At 42.3% G+C, this 20,478-nt stretch overlaps 1 protein-coding gene across 1 annotated transcript; it reads left to right on the top strand.

Moving 5' to 3' along the window:
* Positions 1–1,186: 1,186 nt before the first annotated feature.
* Positions 1,187–8,126, top strand: LOC308168087 (pepsin A-like; the record flags this gene model as incomplete). Its single annotated transcript, XM_080542562.1, has 9 exons — positions 1,187–1,242; positions 5,227–5,377; positions 5,488–5,605; positions 5,737–5,906; positions 6,809–7,005; positions 7,099–7,197; positions 7,496–7,637; positions 7,796–7,894; positions 7,983–8,126. 9 exons carry the CDS (start codon positions 1,187–1,189, stop codon positions 8,124–8,126), a joined length of 1,176 nt encoding a protein of 391 aa, XP_080398688.1.
* Positions 8,127–20,478: the final 12,352 nt, after the last annotated feature.

Here is a 20,478-nt window from a genome sequence, read left to right as displayed (position 1 = left end):
GAGAGAACATTGACATGCTAAAAACACATACAGTAACTACACATGACAAGATGAACACACAGTTCTTGCTTTTGAACACGATCTAAAACGAAGGTATGTTTACAAGTCAAGTCTCCCTTACCGGTAGCCTCCGGCAAACGAGAATAGTGAATCCAATCCACAAATTATAAGTACTTAGTGATCGTTAAACTGTTGTTTATTATATCGAGTGGGTACTTTAAAACTTCCAGTTGGTGTTATGAAAAAAAAAGAAAACTAGATATCGTTGACACAATAAGTTTCAGTTTCATTTTTTGACCCCTTCGAGTGAGCGTGTTGTTTGCAAATTCACCAGACTGCGACACATATTCTGACGAAAATGATATTTTCACCATCCTGGCACACTGCAGGTGGAAAAAGCTTCCCACTGCTGTCAGAAGTCACTCCCATAGACTGAAGACTCATCTCTTCAGGCTACACCTCAACTGTCCCCCCTGAAACCATCCTGAAACCTCCATCCCTTCTACCACCCTTTACAGTTTCTATACAGTAAAAAAAAAGTAATACAATTATTCTAGCATTATGACTGCCAATGGCCCCTGGCCAGAGTATTTGTTGTAAGTCGCTTTGGATAAAGGTGTCTGCTAAATGCCAAAAATGTAAATGTAAATTATATACCTGTATCACGCTACATAATAACATTAAAAATTACTCTACCTGGACATATAAAATCATTGAAATCCAAGACCTGAATTACATCTGCATGAAGCATGATTATTACAAAGCAAGCTGAACTGGAGTGTCCTCTGTGTCCCATGTGACATCAAGAAATGATTCTGCCAGGTCAGCACTTTTTCAAAGTTGTCACAAGGTTATCCAATATTCCACCATTATTCAATCTGCAGTGGAAAACGGTTGTGTGTTTTGTAGCTAATTACTGTGATAAAGCGAGATGGAGGTAGATAGAGGTGCTGATCTACCTGTATAAAAGACACCACACTCCTATCCGAAGTCACTCATACACAAGAACTTACAGGTGAGTCTTGTTCCTCCCAAGGTTTCTTCCTACTGTGTTTATTGAGGTTTATTGATATTCCTGATGGCTCTTCAAGTCTCAAGTTGCTGTTAAACACTTAAAGGTGCGCTACAAAGAACTAGATTGATGTGTTTGTTGATTGTCAGGTAGAACCAGACCAGAGCAGACATCATGAAGTGGGCTATCGTCTTGTGTGCCATGGTGGCACTCTCAGAGTGTCTCGTCCGGTAAGTTCAAAGTCATAATGCACTTTGTCAAAATAACATACCGTAAATCCTCTAATATTGTCCGGGGCCTTTATTTACTGAGAGCACCAGGCCTTTATTGTAGTCAGGCCTATAGAGGGAGGCCTTAAATTAATCTCTCATGGACATAATCTCTTAATTTCTTGACTTTTAACAAAACCAACCAAACACGAACCAAATACATTAACTTCACAGTTAAGTTATCGTAATAATGATCAGATTACCAGTAAACTGGAATACCACAGGTATTAACAAAATATAACATAAATGTGCCCAATGCCACATAAAAACAAAACAAAACTAGACAGGTACAATTCCTGTGGAAATTGTGAAGTGTGCTTGCCCCTATGTTCTGTTCAAAGTAAAAAAAAAAAAAGAATTGAATGTTGCAAAAAAAAACATGGCTATGTACAGGGGTGCACATAACTGGTGCGCCAGTGCGCATGCGTCGCCAAAATGCATGCTGTGCGGGAGATCAGCCGCATGAAGGCGCTCTTGCGCACCAACAGCTGGAACCGCTGGGAGAGGAATTTACTTCCTCAAAATCCAGCTGCTGACTGCTGACTGCTGCATCACTGCAAGCCCCACTAAGTAACTATTTGCCGTCCCCTCAGCCGAAGGCCCGACGAGTAATCCATCACAACAGTTGACCAACGACGACCACGGCGACTCCCCTCACGAAAACATTCGGAAAGTATCGTAACTCGTACTTTCATCGCGTATCGCGTATATCGCGTATCGCACGATTATCACGCCGCCACGTGAAAATTCAGTCCCGAACGACTCGTCGCTAATATAAAAGGAAAAACAACACCAAGGGACACGTTTCTTTTTTCTGAAGCTTTCAAACGTTCAGACGTTTGTTTTACAGCTTCATTATCGCACCTCGACCCCTGACCCAGGGAATATGGTTGGGAATTCTATTAGAAAAAGAAAAAAAATGACTTTGTTGCACAATCAAAATAATGAGCTATTTAAAGTGATAGCCTACAATATCCTCTACCATGGTTGAAATGGAGGACAGTGATAACAATAGTCAAGAGAGCAGTGATGATGATGATCAAGCTTGTAGCATAAATAAATGCTTAGGCTGTAACTTTTTGTTGAAAAGTTGATTTCAGTGTTTACAGAACAGAGCAGTGCTTAAAGAGATGTCAGTTTATTTCAGTGTGTTTAAAGAACAGACATTCAGTTAGTGCTTAAAGAGATGTCAGTTGATTTCATTGTGTTTAAAGGAGTCTGACAGACTTTCATGCTTAAAGAGCAGTCATTTGATTTTGCATATGTTTCTTTTGTTTTGCACACAATCATTTGTTCGTTCATCTTTATTTATGAATAAATGTCGTTTTGCTAATAAGTTATCCATGTATCCCTTTTTTATCCATCCTGTGGGACGGGTCGTGACTCGCGAGCTCGGGGAGCACCAAGCAGCATCCCTAGGTGCTCCTCTGAGCACTGGCCCCAAAAAGTTATGGGAGCAGTTTAAATAACTGTGCCAAAATGTTGACAAAACGAATTCTCTCACTCTGGCTGCAGTTAGGTAGTCATGGTAGTCAAGCTAAGGTGTTTTTGTCTCTTACTAGCTCTCAAACAAACGGCACCTCAAGTAAAAACTACATATTTTGAGGCTTATAAGTTCCGATTTTTTGTGACAATGTGAAGAGCTGAACATTGTAATGTAAAATGTGAAATGAATATAGACTTCAAATTGTAGTCTGGACAGCAGTTTACAAAATGTGTAACAATTGAGAAAAACGCAAATCTCTGACACTCTGTTCACTCTGTTCTCAACATTCCATCCATTCATTCCTATGGGAATATTTCTGCACAAAAAGTTGAATTGTGGGTAAACTGTTATCCGTAACCTTCCACAAGGCAATAGCAAGGCGAGTGGGAATGTGCCACACACTATGACACCTTGTACTGTATTGTTGTTTTGTTTGTATTGTGGACTATGTTGCTGTGTGTGATACTACAGAGAGAGACGAGGCTGAAGAATGTCATTGTATTAATACATAGGACAATAAACTTGTCTCATGTCTACCTCGTCCCAAAACTGTGGGAGGAGTAGCCGGTGGAAATTTAGCTCTAATAATAATAATAATAATAATAATAATAATAATAATAATAATAATAATACAAGAACAATAGTGGTGTGCTACAGCAAGCACACTAACAAATGGCAGACAGGCCAGTTTACAGCACAGTCAATAAGAATCAGATTCAGCATCAATATCAGCAAAATACGGGGCACTGCAGCTCTCACAGTGAAAATACGCCCTGTGTCATCCAACAAAACAAATCAAAGAGGCCTACATGTATGTAAACAGCCAGTTTACAGCATATAACGACCAGGGCCATATTCCACTAACGGTGGCTTAATATAGCGGCGCTATAATTAAATGCGGCGCTCAGGGACCTCGAGATTGGTATTCAAGCCTCAGGTGATTCCTCGAATGAGGATCAGCCTTGTGTCATCAGTGTTCACAGAAGACAGGCTTACAAATCTTCGATATGGGCGCGTGCACGCAGACATAAAAAGCCCTGAAGTGTCGATCTGTCGAAATGAAGATACTCCACTCTGCAGGGGTACTACATTTGCGCAGCATTCCGAATTATTGATTTTTATGAAGACGGAAAAATAAGATGTAAAATAGTGCAATACTCCCGCAATTAACAAGGCGAGGGAAATAGTTTGGCAAGAAATTGCTGACCGATTAAATGCGTAGGTCATACTAGCCCCAGTTATTGTTATATGTTCATATTTTAATAAATGAATATTACTACTGTGGTGATATCCGCAGCAGGCTACAAACCGTCATATCGCCACAATGGCCTAGTGGTATTGACTGCTGCCATAGGATTTATTCGTCACTTTATATCAGTGGTTCGAATCCCTCTGCAGACGCACTTTTTACTGCATTTCGTTGTCTGAATCTAATCTAAAATCTCATCTAAAAAAGTATTGTAGGCTATAAAATTATGGTGCAGGCTAATTTACAAGAACTGACACGATAACAATGGTGTTTGAAACCTTTCCATGAAATCTTCGGTTAAATGTAAAAAAAAAAAAATGAATGACTTAGTCAAGTCTCGAACTCGCAACCTTTGGAACTCGAGTCCACAGCCTTAACCATTACGCCAGCCAGACCACTGTGATAACGGTAATGCAAGTTGAGACAATTACTTCTTTTTTTTTTTTACACTCTTTTCTTTATCTATCACACTTTCAAAATATCAAGTTATCTATCACACAATCAAACTATCTATCGATCGATCACACTTTCAAAATATCAAATTATCTATCTATCACACAGTCAAACTATCTAATCAAACTATCTAATCTATCTATCTCATGTGAAGTGGGAACTAATATTTCCTAAAAGACACATGAGGAACTTTCGTTCAGGGTTTAGTTTCCGCCTGTGAGCCTTTTTTGACGCACGGATGACTATAGCCTGTGTTTTAGCCTGGTCGGGACCAGGCTAATTATATCTGCCTCAGAAGGAGCTCAACCAAGCAGCGAATTATTTGAGCCACATTGATGGCACCGAACGCAAGCTAACATTTTTGAGGCTTAGAACTTTATCGAGGCTTAGAACTTTATCGAGCTTTGTGGAATATGGCCCAGATTAAACTGTTTTATTGTTATTATTTATTAACAATAACCGTAGTGAAAGCTCTTTGCACTTCAGAAGATTTTCGAGCCAGCTCCTGCTAGCCACAAACTCAGGACTTTACCATATTAACCGTCTGGTTTATAACAGATATTACGTCTGTATCTTAATTTTTTGACCCGGCCTGTATTTGTTTGTGTTGACCATGCCCCCCGGCCATTATAAGAGACCACTATTAGAGGCCACTATTAGAGGATTTACGGTATTTTACTTTGCTCCGTTTCCTCCATGACTGATCTGAATATTGAACACAAGTCATTGTTTATGTTATTCATCTTGGTCCCTGCAGCGTCCCTCTCATGAAGGTGAAGAGTGCCAGGGAGCGTCTGGAGGAGCAGGGTCTATGGGAAGAGCATCGGTTTAAGTTCCCCCCCAAGCCCATGGCCAAGTTTGACATGAGCCTTGCCGTCTCCAGTGAGCCCATGACCAATGACTATGATGTAAGAGTGTCCTGGCAGTCACAGCACTGCCTTTAATTACACTGCAAAATGATGACATTTACATTTTTGCTGCCTTTGACTATCTTGCCTTGTGTCTCTCCTCTCCCTAGTTGTCCTACTTTGGTGTGATCACTATTGGTACTCCCCCTCAGTCCTTCCAGGTGCTCTTTGACACTGGCTCCTCCAACCTGTGGGTGCCCTCTATCTGGTGCAACATCAAGGCCTGCCGTATGTACAGTGCACGGCACACACACATACACAAATACATACGCACACAAGTACATACGCACACACACACAGTGTAATAGCAAGTTAGTCAATGACCTAGTCAAAGACAACCTCCTTTCCTCTCCCTACAGAAAACAAACAAAAGTACAACCCATACAAAAGTACAACCTTCAAGAGTGCTGGCAAAGACGTCTCTATCTACTATGGAACTGGGAGCATGACTGGCTGGGAAGGCTTCGATACTGTTAGGGTGAGGAACACAACCGTGCTTAACACCAAGGTGGCGTTGTGTGACGAGGTGGTGTGTGTAGTGGACCCAGGTGTGGCGCAGGACAGATAGACGACAGCAGGCAGCAGTTGGCACAACTAAGGATTCTTTACTGGAACCGAAAACTATAGCAGAAAACCACAGGAAGAAACACATCTTCTACAACAGCTACAACAACCAGAACCCCCACAGGGAAAACGCTGCTCAAAACCGGTGCAATTCTGTAGGCTAGACAACAGGGTTAGGGTTAGGCTAGACCAACAGGGTTAGGGTTAGGCTAGACCAACAGGGTTAGGCTAGACCAACAGGGTTAGGGTTAGGCTAGACCAACAGGGTTAGGCTAGACCAACAGGGTTAGGGTTAGGCTAGACCAACAGGGTTAGGGTTAGGCTAGACCAACAGGGTTAGGGTTAGGCTAGACCAACAGGGTTAGGGTTAGGCTAGACCAACAGGTGAGAGACCTACCAGAACCAGCGGCTGGAGCAGCACTCAACTCCCTGTCCAGGCAGATACAAAAACAAGGCAGGAACACACTAACAGGAGAGATGAGGAGATCACAGAGCAGGGAGTGCTGGGAAGTGAGGACATGAATAGACAGGTGCCAAACATATACAGATGACACACATTAATCCATTAGGAGTGTAGGAATGTCCCAGGACCACCAGGGGACGCCAGAGGGGGGCACCAAGGAGCAGCCAGGGAATTGGTGACTCTAACGTAACAATGTTGGGTTGGTTTTGTGACGTGATGCTATTAGAACATGGCTGATTCACATGTCATCATGACATCTGGTATGAGAACATGGCTGATTCACATTTCATCATGATATCTGGTATTAAAACATGGCTGATTCACATTTCATCATGATATCTGGTATTTTGCACAATCCACCTATTTCTGTTCTTCTGGTGATTTCCATTGTGTGTTCTTCACAGGTGGGTGGGATCTCAGTCAAGAACCAGATCTTTGGCTATAGTCAGATGGAGGGTGCCGACATGAGTGAAGTGCCATGGGATGGTATCCTGGGTCTGGCCTACCCTCAGCTGGCAGCCTCTGGGGCCACACCCGTGTTTGACAACATGATGTCTGAGGGTCTCGTCACCCAGGACATGTTCGGTGTCTACCTGAGCGGGTAAGGAGCTGGAGAGAGTTCCTCTTTTTCTGAGCAGAGAAGGAGCTGGAGTGTCTTCAACAAAGTGCTCTCTTTTAGGCAATCGACTGGCAGTGAGGTGACCTTCGGTGGTGTTGACCCCAACCATTACCAAGGCCAGATCACCTGGATCCCTGTGTCCTCCCAGACATACTGGCAGATCGCTATTGAGAGGTACAGCACCATAGGGGGCTTGGACATTTATGGGGTTTAAGCAGGTTGTTTATGGTCCGATAACATTTCATTACTGATGAGTTACTGCAGACAGAACATGATAGTGGTGTTAGATGTTAATAGAAGGTCATAGAGGGTTTATAAAAGGGTCCTACTTAAGCACTGGCAGCACTCAAGCACTATTTAAATGAAAGGGGATGAAAGGGTTAATGAAAACTGAAAGTGTTTGAGCTTTGTGTTGGCATGTAATGTAGCACTAAATGACAAGCTCCTGATATGCATGGTATGTCTATTCCAGTGTTACCATCAATGGCAAGGTTGTGGCTTGCAATGGCGGGTGCCAGGGTTTCGTGGACACTGGCACCTCTCTGCTTGCTGGACCCTCAAGTGACATCTCTGCCCTGAACACTGGTGTGGGAGCCACATACGACAACGGAAACGTAAGTAGCCTGTTGTAGCCTGAATGACTCAGCGAATACACAGTGTGTTGGTCGTCATAAATGATACATGCCATTCTCATAGCAGGGTGTTGATTATGTTCTTCTGTTCTTCTTTCCCTTTCTCTCTCACTCATCTCCTCTTTCTCTACCTCCCTCAGTATGCTGTGGACTGTAACAACATTAACAACTTGCCTTCATTGACCTTCAACATCAATGGACACGCCTTCCCTCTCCCAGGCTCCGCCTATATCCGCCAGGTGAGACCACTGCAGTGTGTGTGTGTGTGTGTGTACCAAACCAATCATTCAATCATCAAGTCTGACCAAATCTGTCTCACCACTCCAGTCCTCCTACTATGGCTGCATCACCGGTTTCCAGCCACAGACGAGCTTTGGCAGCCTCTGGATCCTGGGTGACGTCTTCCTCAGAGAGTACTATGCCGTCTTCAACAGAGGCTCCAACATGATTGGCTTGGCCAAGTCTCAATAATCACACCCAGATTAAGACGATCCCCCAGGGGACCTTGGTGACGTAGCACACTAAGGCGTCAGGCATGTAATCGCAGGGTCCCTGGTTCGATTCCAGCCGTCGACATATCCTGCATGTTCTCCCTCCTCTCTCTCACCCACACTTCCTGTCAATCTCTACTGTTTCTATCCCAATAAAGCAGAAATGCCCTAAAATCATATAAAAAAAAGATATCCCCCATCTATGGAGACTTTGTAGATTAGACACAATATGTGACAGCAGACAGTGAAAAGAGCTACCAGTAGGCAAAATATTTTTTCTGTTTTTTACATGTGCTTAAAATACAGATTGTAAGCTTTCAAATGATGCCTCATACATTGAAATCGGAAACAAATTGAAGACAACATGAGTATTTTAAAGTTGCTAACCCTGAAATAATAATAATAATAATAATAATAATAATAATAACTTTAATTGATATAGCGCCTTTCAAAAACCCAAGGACGCTGTACATGGGGATAAAACGAACAGACAAAACAGAAAACAAACAAATCAAAAACTAAAACAATGACTAGGGGCCAAATGCCTTGGAGAACAGATGGGTTTTGAGGGCTAGTTTGAAGGAGTCCAGGGTGGGGGCGTTGCGGATCACTGTGGGGAGGGAGTTCCAGAGAGTAGGTGCAGCCACGCTGAAGGCTCTGTCCCCAAAGGTCCGTAGGTTGGTGCGGGGGTGGATAGCAGGCCCATGTCTGCGGACCGCAGGTTCCGGGAAGGGGTATGCTGGGGGAGGAGGTCAGTTAGGTACTGGGGGGCGCAGGCATGAAGGGATTTGTAGGTGAGGAGGAGGAATTTGAATGTGATGCGGGACTTGACCGGGAGCCAGTGGAGGTGAATGAGGGTGGGGGTGATGTGCTGACAGGGCTTGGTGTGGGTGAGGACCCTGGCAGCTGAGTTCTGCACGTACTGGAGCCTGTCCAGGGCTTTGTTGGGAACCCCGAACAGGACTCCATTACAATAGTCCAGACGGGAGGTGACGAAGGCGTGGATGAGGGTTTCGGCAACGGAGTCAGTGAGGGAGGGTCGTAGTCTGGCAATGTTTTTTAGGTGGAAAAAGGCGGATTTAGTGATGGATTTGATGTGGGTGTGGAAGGAGAGGGTGCAGTCCAGGATGACGCCCAGGTTTCAGACTTCGGAGGATGGGGAGATGGAGCAGACGTCGACCTCGAGGATGAAGTCCCCAACCTTCCGGAGCAGCACCTTGGGTGCCACAACCATGAGCTCTGTTTTCTTGGTGTTGAGTTTGGTAAGATTATATGTCATCCAGGTTTTTATTTCGAGCAGGCAGTTGATGAGGGACTGGGGTGGGAGCGGAGAGGATGGGGTGGAGCTGAGGTAGATTTGGGTGTCGTCGGCGTAGCAGTGGTAGTTAAGGCTGTGACGACGGAGGATCTGGCCGAGGGGGAGCATGTAAATGGTGAAGAGGAGGGGTCTGAGTACAGAGCCTTGGGGAACGCCTTGGTTGACTGGGGCTGGGGGGGAGCTTCATAGCATTATGCTGTTCTTATAAGTTGTGTTGTTTATAAACAAACAAATCTGGGGGAGTGGTCGAGTTAACGAGATATTGTTCCAATCTATTACCTGGCCATTACCTGCCTGTGAAAAGTATGAACAGTTTGAAAGGCATTTTCTCTGTTGATTTGGAATGTACCAACATTGAAATATGCATATCTTCTTAAACTTTTCAGATATCAACAGGTGCGTTTCCATAACACATTCTGATTCGCATGAGAAATGTAATGGAAACAGCTTGATTCACATAAAGTCGATGCGAATCACCTCTAATTCGCAGTCGCACAAAGTTGGGAATGCTACTTAAACAAACTAACTCTGTGAAATGGTCGGCGACTCCCAGATCCGTGTGCTATTACTGAGTGGGTAGATGACATTAGCAAGTGGCCCAATATTCAATGGCCAGATATATACATGTATACACCTATAACTCAGAACGACACAGGATAAGTTAACCAGACAGATAAGATAGCCAGACTGTGTTTACCACCGCAAATTAATTAATTTATGCCCAGCCAAATCCATGTTTAGAGGTAGCTAGCTAACATTACATTGATCATACTCCTAAGACTGTTCACTTTTCAAAAAATGCCGCTCGAGAAAGTACGCTGGCGTTGCTTCTCCGCCTGAAATCTAGATATACAGTACTTGCAATACAGAGTAGATTGTCCTACAAAGACACTTAGATTTAGATTTATTAATCTTCTTTTTATTTTACTACTCAATCTTTTCAGTTTGTAAAGCGTCTTTGAGTGAAAAAAAAAAAAATTTGTTTTTGTTATGCTTGTTGTAAAGAAAATGTCTATAATGCATTGAAATGACAGTAAACTAAGATAATAAGATGGTTATCATAAATGTTCAAATCTTTATTAATAAGTAATTACAGCAAAAGTAAATGACATTTCTGTCATGACTTCCGCATTTACGAGAGAGTCGGAATGTGACGCTACCAAGCGGATCAATCACAGTTCTTATAGATAACTTTACATTATTGTAACACAGGATTGTACATCTCGTAAATGTGAATCGCGCTCCTTATAGGAAGGCTGTGCCTGACGCTTCCATAGGGCGCTCAGTTGGAACGGTGTACTCAAAGCGGCATAATAGCGATTTCTTTTTGTTATGCTTGTTGTAAATAAAAGTTCTATGATGCATTGAAATTACATTAAACTAAGATAATACGATGGTTATCATAATTTTTCTAATCTTTATTAATAAGTAATTACAGAAAAAGTAAATGACATTTCTGTCATGGCTTCCGCATTTTGGTCTACGAGAGAGTAGGAATCATATCGGAATCATGTGCTACCAAGCGGACCAATCACAGTGCTTACGGTTGCGTAGGCACTGCCGCGTAGTTCCATTTTTGGAGAGGTGCGCGTCAACCTACGCCGTAGCCTACTGCGGGCCTACGCAAGCCTACGCGTAGACTACGCCGTCAATTTTACGCAGAAGTATAAATTGGGCTTAACTCTGGATCAAGAATGTTGCTTCCACTTCTGTTGCCTAAATGCGCGCGCATATTTTGATGACGTCGACTGTAAAAGGGTCTATACCAGGACTTAAGAAACGAGATGCCCAACATTGGATTGACAAACTCTGGCCCATTTTGTGCAACAAGTGGAAGAGTTTGAAGCAGCGGAGACAGGGTTGCCAGATGGGCTGGTTTTTGGTGGATTTAGCTGTGTGACGGCTATCAGTAGCCTTGTTGTCTGTCTATATGTCTGTGTCTGTAGTAGTGTCTGTTCTGGATGTCTGTGTCTGTGTGTGTTTGTGTGTTTCTCTTTAAAAACCTAAATAGGAGATGAGTCCAGTCCAGGGAGTCCACCCCCCCTTGATAATTGGGAAATCATCCAGCCAATCAACACCCGCCAATCATCAGAACACCAACCAATCATCAGAGGCCACACCATACAAAAGACCCTGAGAGAAAACCAGCAGCAGCTGTGTGATCCCATCATACACTTCCCACCGTTTTTGTATCATGCCATGTTGGTGGTTTAGTTTGTTAGTTGTGTTCTGTGTTTAGTGATCTTGTAGATATCTTTGGTTTAAGTGAATTCATTAGTATTTGTTTAGTGTTTATTTTGTGTTTTGTATTCGAATAGTCACTTTATACTTTAAGGATTTTTACATAGTGACTTTTTTGTTTGTTGGTTTAAAACCATCCTAGGGATGTGTTTATTGTTTCTTTTGTTTTTGAGGCATTTGTTTGTTAATTCTAATTCTGTTTTTATCATTACCATAGGACTTTTAAACTGTCATGGCCAAATACATATCTTTCCTTTACTCATACCAACTGTAATTTATTACTTCTTCTTCACCCTAGAGCAGGGGTCTTCAACCTTTTTCAGCCCAAGGACCCCTTGGAAGAAAGACAACCAGAACAGGGACCCCCACATGTAATAAACATTTTTAAGTGTGTTTCTCTCCTGTAGCGGCGCATAAAGAAGCGAAGAGGCGAGTTTGTAGGGCACTCTTCTTAATAACATTTACAGCCTTTACAACAGTGTCCATAACATCGGCAAACTCAGCACTTGTTGTGTCTGACAACGGGATAGTCTTCAACTTTTCTGCATATCCATCATTCCCAAACATGGTCTTGCACATATCAGTGGCCGCAGGCAATATCAAATCTTCTGCAATTGTGTATGGTTTTTTATACTGGGCAACGCGAAGAGCAACTTGACATGAGGCTTTCAAAGCAAGCTCACCGACTTTCGCAGATTTTCTTATCATTGTCTGTTGGCCTTGGAGAGAGTGCAGACGAGCCTGAAAGTAGTCCAGGGGGGTATTCCACGAAGCTCGATAAAGTTCTAAGCCTCGAAAATGTTAGCTTGCGTTCGGTGCCATCAATGTGGCTCAAATAATTCGCTGCTTGGTTGAGCTCCTTCTGAGTCAGATATAATTAGCCTGCTCGCGACCAGGCTAAAATACAGGCTATGGTAAGACGCGCGTCAAAAAAGGCTCACAGGCGGAAACTAAACCCCGAACGACAGTTCCTCATGTGTCTTTTAGGAAATGTTAGTTCCCACTTCACACGAGATAGATATATTAGATAGTTTGACTGTGTGATAGATAGATAATTTGATATTTTGAAAGTGTGATAGATAGATAGATCGATGGGTACATAAATTAAAAAGTGTAAAAAATAAAATAAAATGAATAGGTATGTCTATCAACTTGCATTGCTGTTATCACAGCGGTCTGGTTGGCGCAGTGGTTAAGGCAGCCGGCTGGAGTCCCAAAGGTTGCGAGTTCAAGACTTGACTAAGTCTTTTTTTTTTTTTTTTTTTTACATTTAACCGAAGATTTCATGCAAAGGCTTCAAACACCATTGTAATCGTGTCAGTTCTTATAAATTAGCCTGCACCATAATTTTATAGCCTACATAATTTTTTAGATGAGATTTTAGATTAGATTCAGACAACGAAATTGCAGTAAAAAGTGTGTCGGAAGAGGGATTCGAACCACGTCTAAAAATGATGAATAAATCCTGTGGCAGCGGTCGATACCACTAGGCCATTGTGGCGATATGATGGTTTGTAGCCTGCTGCTGATATCACCACAGTAGTAATATTCATTTATTAAAATATGAACATATAACAATAACTGGGGCTAGTATGACCTACGCATTTAATCGGTCAGCAATTTCTTGCCAAACCATTTCCCTCGCCTTGTTAATTGCGGCAGTATTGCACTATTTTACATCTTATTTTTCCATCTTCATAAAGATCAATAATTCGGGAATGCGCAAATGTAGTACGCCTGCAGAGTGGAGTATCTTCATTTCGACAGATCGACTCTTCTGGGCTCTTTATGTCTGCGTGCACGCGCCCATATCGAAGATTTGTAAGCCTGTCTTCTGTGAACACTCATCACACAAGGCTGATCCTCGTTCGAGGAATCACCTGAGGCTTGAATTCCAATCTCGAGTTGCCTGAGCGCCGCATTTATTTATATCGCCGCTATACTGATCCACCTTTAGTGGAATGGCCCCCAGTGCTCTATCTTGTAAGTGGCCATGATTCGTCTCCAAGTGTCGTTGCAGCTTTGATGGCTTCATGCTTTCGTTTGAGAGCGTCGCCGCACAAATAACACACACCGGCAATTCCACTCCTTCGGTTTCTTTGAAAGTAAATCCAAACTTTAGGTACACTTCTGAATATTTTCGGGACTTTTCTCTTTTGCGTTTATCTGCCCCTGGGGCAGGCGCTGCTGGGGCCGAGGTGGAAGGAGTAGCCGTTGGATCTCGAGCTCGAGGTCTCGTTACTGTTACAAATGTATCCATCCTGCTTCACTAATTAATAGTAGTAACTAATAATATATTGTTTTTACTTTTAGTATTGTTATGCTAAATATTGATTGCTAACGATATGCTAATTATTGACTATTACTTCAATGTAGTTCTGTTGTTCTGTTCCGCTGTTCATGTTCTGTTGTTCGCAACACCTAGCTTGCTATAACGGCTAACGTTCGATTTTGCTCCATGGGAATACTTTATTTTGTAAATAGTTTTTCTTCAAAAGTAGCTTATTATTGCCTATTGATGCTTGTAGTTTACTCAATATAACTGTTGTTATATTTTTTAATTGTCACAAATTATTTTAGTGAAAATTGTGGACCCCCGGTTGAAGACCACTGCCCTAGAGAACTAGAACGTAACAAGCTGTTTTTAGACTGGTTAGGCTCGAAATTGTCAATCCCATCTGGCAACCCTGAGTGGAGAGTCTACAGATAGTATGTTTACAGATATTGCACTGCTGGAGATCCACACCACACGTTCTTAATTTAAATAAAGGTTTATTGTACTTAAAACAATATTTTGTATGTGTTTACATCAAACTATATACATCATGTCAGCTGTGTGCCAATTGTAAGAGTAAATTATTCAATAATGGCAGCCTGTTTCGTTTCAAGATGTATAAGAAAAGATATTTAATCATCTTCTGCAGAAGGAGGAAGTTTACAAGCACGTCAGACAGGTCTTAACAGTGAAAGTTCCTCGTAAAAGTAAAGATCATTCATTTCATCTGAGTATTTATACAAACAGGTACCTTCAGGTAAGGGGTCCGCCCTCAGGTGAGGTTTAGACCAATCATGAGCAATGGGTGTGGACTTTGTACATTGATGAAGATGATTATGATGAAGGCTAGGGGGGAAGCGGCCCCCACTTTCTCCCAGACAGACAAAAGGTGAAAACGGAACACAATGGCCACAACTGGTTCAGTCTGGTCTTAGAGCACTGGGTCTGGGGCAACACAAAGGTCCGAAACTGCTCTAGATGGTAGGGCAATCAGGTCTTTGTAATCATGTAAATGTGTCTATTGTCTTAGCCCATGTCAAGCCTCAAGTAGAGAAACTGGTTCTACTGTGTGACAACAGGAAATCATCTTCTACAGCCTGCTGCAGACATTCAACCCAAGATGATGTTTTTGATTCTTAAATGTAGCTTATTACATATAATAATTTTCTCTCACATTCCACACTTTTTTAAGATGTAAACTCTTAAAACAAGAACAATTTGAAAAATATGGTTCAAAACATTTTTGGAGAAAGAATAACAAAAATTAATCACAACCCCAAAATCCTAAAATTAACAACCAAGCTTAAAATTAAGCACAGTACATCATACATAAGACAAAAAAATAAATAAAAATAAATCCAAACGACCGACGCCTTCTTGATTCTTGCATCTTCAATCTCTTCCTAATCGGTCGTTGTCTGTCAGTGTCATTGAGGTTCAGGCAGTCGTCTGTCTCCTTCCATGTTGGACATGGTCTGGGGAGTGGTCTTTAGAACCATCGAAAAACATGATGCAGGCATTCACCAGCATCTTCACTAGTACAGGTGTCCACACTTTGGACCCTGGCTGGACTCACAGGTATCTGTTGACAGATCCAACAATCAGAGTAATTCATCCTCGAAGCAAAATCTCTCATGATACTATGTGTCTTTCCTCCTTGAAACGGCCATGCTCTGATTTGAAGGCTCGGTGGTCCGGGCTGTTGAAACTGGAACACTGTCGTCGATGGTCGTTTGGTGGTTCTCTGTCGGGCCTGGCACCCTGGTGGCTGCGTCCTTCTCTGTCGGGCCTGGCACCCTGGTGGCTCTGGTTCCTCCTCTGTCGGGCCTGGCACCCTGGTGGCTCTGGTTCCTCCTCTGTCATCTGGCTCTCTCTCTGGCGGGCCTGGCCACCCTTATCGTCATCTCCTCGGTGTTCTCTGGTGGGTCTGGTAACCCTGGTCGTCGTTTCCCTCTCTGGTGGCCCTGGCTCATCCCTCAATCATCTGGCTGGATATTGCGTAGCACGCCGTCTCTGGATTCTGGTAAAACGGCTTCCACTCTGAAATATATATCATATTCTTGCCGTGGCAAAAATCAAGTGTATCTGCAGTAATACAGGGCCACCACTGGTCTGTCTGAGGAGACAGTTAACAAAATAAAATAAAAACTGCAACAGAATTTTATGTCTAATCAAACCAACATCTTAATATCAAAATAGGAAACGGTAGAACATTTTCGTGTGATTTGAAAATTATAAACAAATGTGTCATGTTTTATGATGTCAAAATATACTTACTGAAAAATCATTCAAAAACAAGAAAAACCAGGGTTAATTGTTAATGAGTTAGTGGGTGTTAGCAATCAAAATATAGTATTTTATGAGCCTCTGATACGACAGGCCACATGGTTCTTTTTTCAATACATCATGGTCTGAACAATGCATGAATACCAAACAGATCTATATAATTTTGGACAGGTTTATGCAAAAAACTCAAAGTGGAGAGTGATCAGTTCTCCCAGAGTTTCACACATAAACCCACCTTCTTGAGAATAGAAATAACTCTCAGGGTCTTTCTGCGCAAGAAAGCAGCTCCCCCTGACTTGGGTTAGAAAATATAAAACCTTGCCTAATGCAAAAATTTGTTTTTAAAATAGAAAAACAGAAACTCGAAAACCACTAGGGTCTCTTTTCACAACAAGAAAATTCAAAACTCAACAATTTTCCTAAAAGTGTCGGAAAACAAGAACATTCTTAAACCATCAAAGATATACAAAAACTGGAGCTGTACATGGAGAAACAACAATTATAGACTATTTCCTACAATTGCTGCTGTGGTGTCGGGCAGAATCTGTAGGAATGGTTGCCCCCACAATTATAACATGCAAAACCCTTATCGCCCCACTGTCCGAAATGTGTCCGTGGCCGGCCACGCTGCTCTCCAGAACGTTTCTCCTGTCCCTCACAAAATCCAATTTGTGAATCCTTGGGACAGGATCTATAGGAATGGCTGCCCTTACCACAATTATAACATGCAAAATCCTTAACAACCTGCTGCCTATTATTTGTTTGTGGCTGTCTATGTTGTTCTCTAGAACGTTTCTCTTGTCTTTCATAAAATCTAATTTGTGCAGTTTGTAGACGCACCTGATTCTGTAGCAATTTCAAAAGTAAACCCTCTTCTGAGTTCTTGTGTTTGTCCTCTGCCATGCGTTCCCACTTTCTAAAGCAATCCCAATTTATCTCATTCTTTGCTTTCTTTCCTACAGATGTTTTCTCAAAAGTCTCCAATTCTATTCTAATCCCATTTAACATGCTAACGCTCAGTGTCCCACATGTAGCAGGAAAAGATGAATATTTGGACCATAACCCAATATGTTTAACAGCAGATAAACCCCATTTGTCTGCCATTATCTTAGCAGGACCAAGAAGTGGTGTCACTCTCTCTGAACGACTTGATTTTATACCCATTTTAAACTCAAAATCAAGATATATTCAAAGGAACAATATAGATACAAATAGCACTATTAGTTAAAATAGCTTAAAAAACACACACAAGGAATGAAAACAGCTGTAATGTCTTATCACAAATAAGAAAATTCAAAACAATTACAATACAATACACAAACAAACTTGGTCTGTGGAGATTAGACTCTGGGCTTCAGGGGAGGGGTGGCTGGTAGGTCTTTTACATATGCACTGAGTCAACAGAAAAACTGAAGTATTAACACTGATTAACTAATTAAAACTGGAGTTCAGAACTTTGGTTAGCTCAATGAAACTCTATATTCATACATGGAAAATTCAGAACACCTGGTTGGCTCAATGGATTTTATGGATAAGTACCACCTCCCCACTTTTACACAGAACTAACCTCTGTGTAATAAAAACCCAATCCTAGATCAACCTAGGATTATTTTTAGACCTGTGTTTACCAATATGTTGGATCTTAGTTAACCAAGATATCAATATGTTGGACCTTAGTTAACCAACTTGGACCTTTGTTGACCAAGATATCAATATGTTGGAACTTAGTTAACCAACTTGGACCTTTGTTGACCAAGATATCAGCTGATTTGGATCTTTGTTAACCGAAAAACAGCAAAGTCTTATCACAATCAAATGGCACTAGTTAACCACTGTTCACGATCGTTTAGACGCCATGGACCTGTTGTTAACCATGATCAGAAAGATACACGTATATATATATCATATACACAAAAAGAGTAGTCTTATGATTTTGCCAGGTGCAATTATAGCCACGATAACATGTAAATCGTCTAAAAACGCCACAAGCCTTGCATCACAAAGTGCACCCGGAAACAAAAACCTCTCCAATCGGATATCTTTCTCCGATTAAATACCGTTCCGTATACAAATGAAAATCGACAGGCTTACCCTTGTTCGTGTAGTACGTAGACAGCGTGCTAAGGCCCTGATCATCCGACTCTCAGCCAATCAAAAATAGAGGGGATCTCTTAACCGTGTCACTTGCTAGGTGAAACGCGAGAGTCTTGTTCCGTCTCAAAGCAGCTCGTCAGCTGAAAATGGCTGAAAGCGGACAAAACAGGATACCCTCGCAGCCGCTCCCTGTTCCTCGTCGCCAAACTGTAAGAGTAAATTATTCAATAATGGCAGCCTGTTTCGTTTCAAGATGTATAAGAAAATATATTTAATAATCTTCTGCAGAAGGAGGAAGTTTACAAGCACGTCAGACAGGTCTTAACAGTGAAAGTTCCTCGTAAAAGTAAAGATCATTCATTTCATCTGAGTATTTATACAAACAGGTACCTTCAGGTAAGGGGTCCGCCCTCAGGTGAGGTTTAGACCAATCATGAGCAATGGGTGTGGACTTTGTACATTGATGAAGATGATTATGATGAAGGCTAGGGGGGAAGCGGCCCCCACTTTCTCCCAGACAGACAAAAGGTGAAAACGGAACACAATGGCCACAACTGGTTCAGTCTGGTCTTAGAGCACTGGGTCTGGGGCAACACAAAGGTCCGAAACTGCTCTAGATGGTAGGGCAATCAGGTCTTTGTAATCATGTAAATGTGTCTATTGTCTTAGCCCATGTCAAGCCTCAAGTAGAGAAACTGGTTCTACTGTGTGACAACAGGAAATCATCTTCTACAGTCTGCTGCAGACATTCAACCCAAGATGATGTTTTTGATTCTTAAATGTAGCTTATTACATATAATAATTTTCTCTCACACAATCAATCAGGGGGGTGGCACCTGGGGTGGCCAATCAGATTTCAGGGGTGGCACGTGCTACCCCAGGACACGCCCCTGTGTGGTGTGTGTGTAGCGGTGTTGTGGTGTGTGGTGGTGGTTGTTATTGCATGGCGGGGCCCAGTGTGGGTTGCGTCGCGTGGTGGTGGTTGTCATCATGTAATGCAGTGCTGCTGTGTATATATCGTGGCCTGCTGTGGTGGTGCCCAGCTGGGTGCTGCTCTGGGATCGGTCCCGGGGATGGGGGTCGCCTGTTGTCGGGGGGGCCTCGTTGTTGGGTGGGTGGTCGTCCGGTGTGTTGCAGTCATCATTATGCATTACAATTTGTGGTGTGTGGTGGTCAGTGGCAGACTGGCCATCGGGCAAGCCTGGCAAATGCCAGGAGGGCCGCGAGACTCTGGGCCGCTCAGAATGTATTATATAAAAAATAAATGAATAACATATTTGTAATTTTGTCTCTGGTGATTTTCATTGAAAATAACTTATTTCAGCAGACCGCGGCCCAAAACATTTTATATCGGCCCGGGCTGTCCGCGCAGGGCTGCGTTCGTAATTTTGCTCTGAGAGTGCCGGAACGCACACTAGGTGCAACGTCATAAAGGGACCAAGTAATTTGATTGGATAAGAGGCATTCCATGAGCGGTGATCAGATTTCCAGAGCGTTTTTTACGAACACAGCCTCGATTATCGCTGTTTTGAAATGAATGAATGAATGAATGAATGAATGAATGAATGAATGAATGGTCTTTATTGTCATTGATATAGTACAGGTACCATACAACGACATTTGGGAGGGGGGGGCTCCCCTGGTGCTAGGATTTTTTTCTTTTTTTTTTTTACTAAAAACAAGAAGGGAAAAGAGCTGGTTTACATAAATAAAGGCTATATACACTATCCACTATACTATACTATACTATACAAAAAAAAGAAATGATCGCTGGTAGCTTTGCCCCGCTCTTTTCCCATTGACATCATGGTGTCAAGTAATGTATAAATAAATGTGCTGAATTTAGATGCCCTTTTGTGTTTTCATGCAGGGATGTTCAAAGTATTTTACTTTCAACCAGGTATCTGATTCTGACCACCTGTAGTCACTTACTTAATGTAGGAACTACTTAATTCTTGTTGCACTGAAGCAGGTGGTTGATTGACTGTGTACCCTTGTCTAAATGTAAGGGGTATCCTATGGTTGTCTAGTGGTGATGTTAGGATTGACTGTGTGTACCCTTGTCTAAATGTAAGGGGTATCCTATGGTTGTCTAGTGGTGATGTTAGGATTGACTGT

This window comes from Nansenia antarctica, assembly GCF_963989245.1.
Source record: "Nansenia antarctica genome assembly, chromosome: 11".
NCBI lineage: Eukaryota > Metazoa > Chordata > Actinopteri > Argentiniformes > Microstomatidae > Nansenia > Nansenia antarctica.
This window is presented reverse-complemented; position numbering and strand designations above follow the sequence as displayed.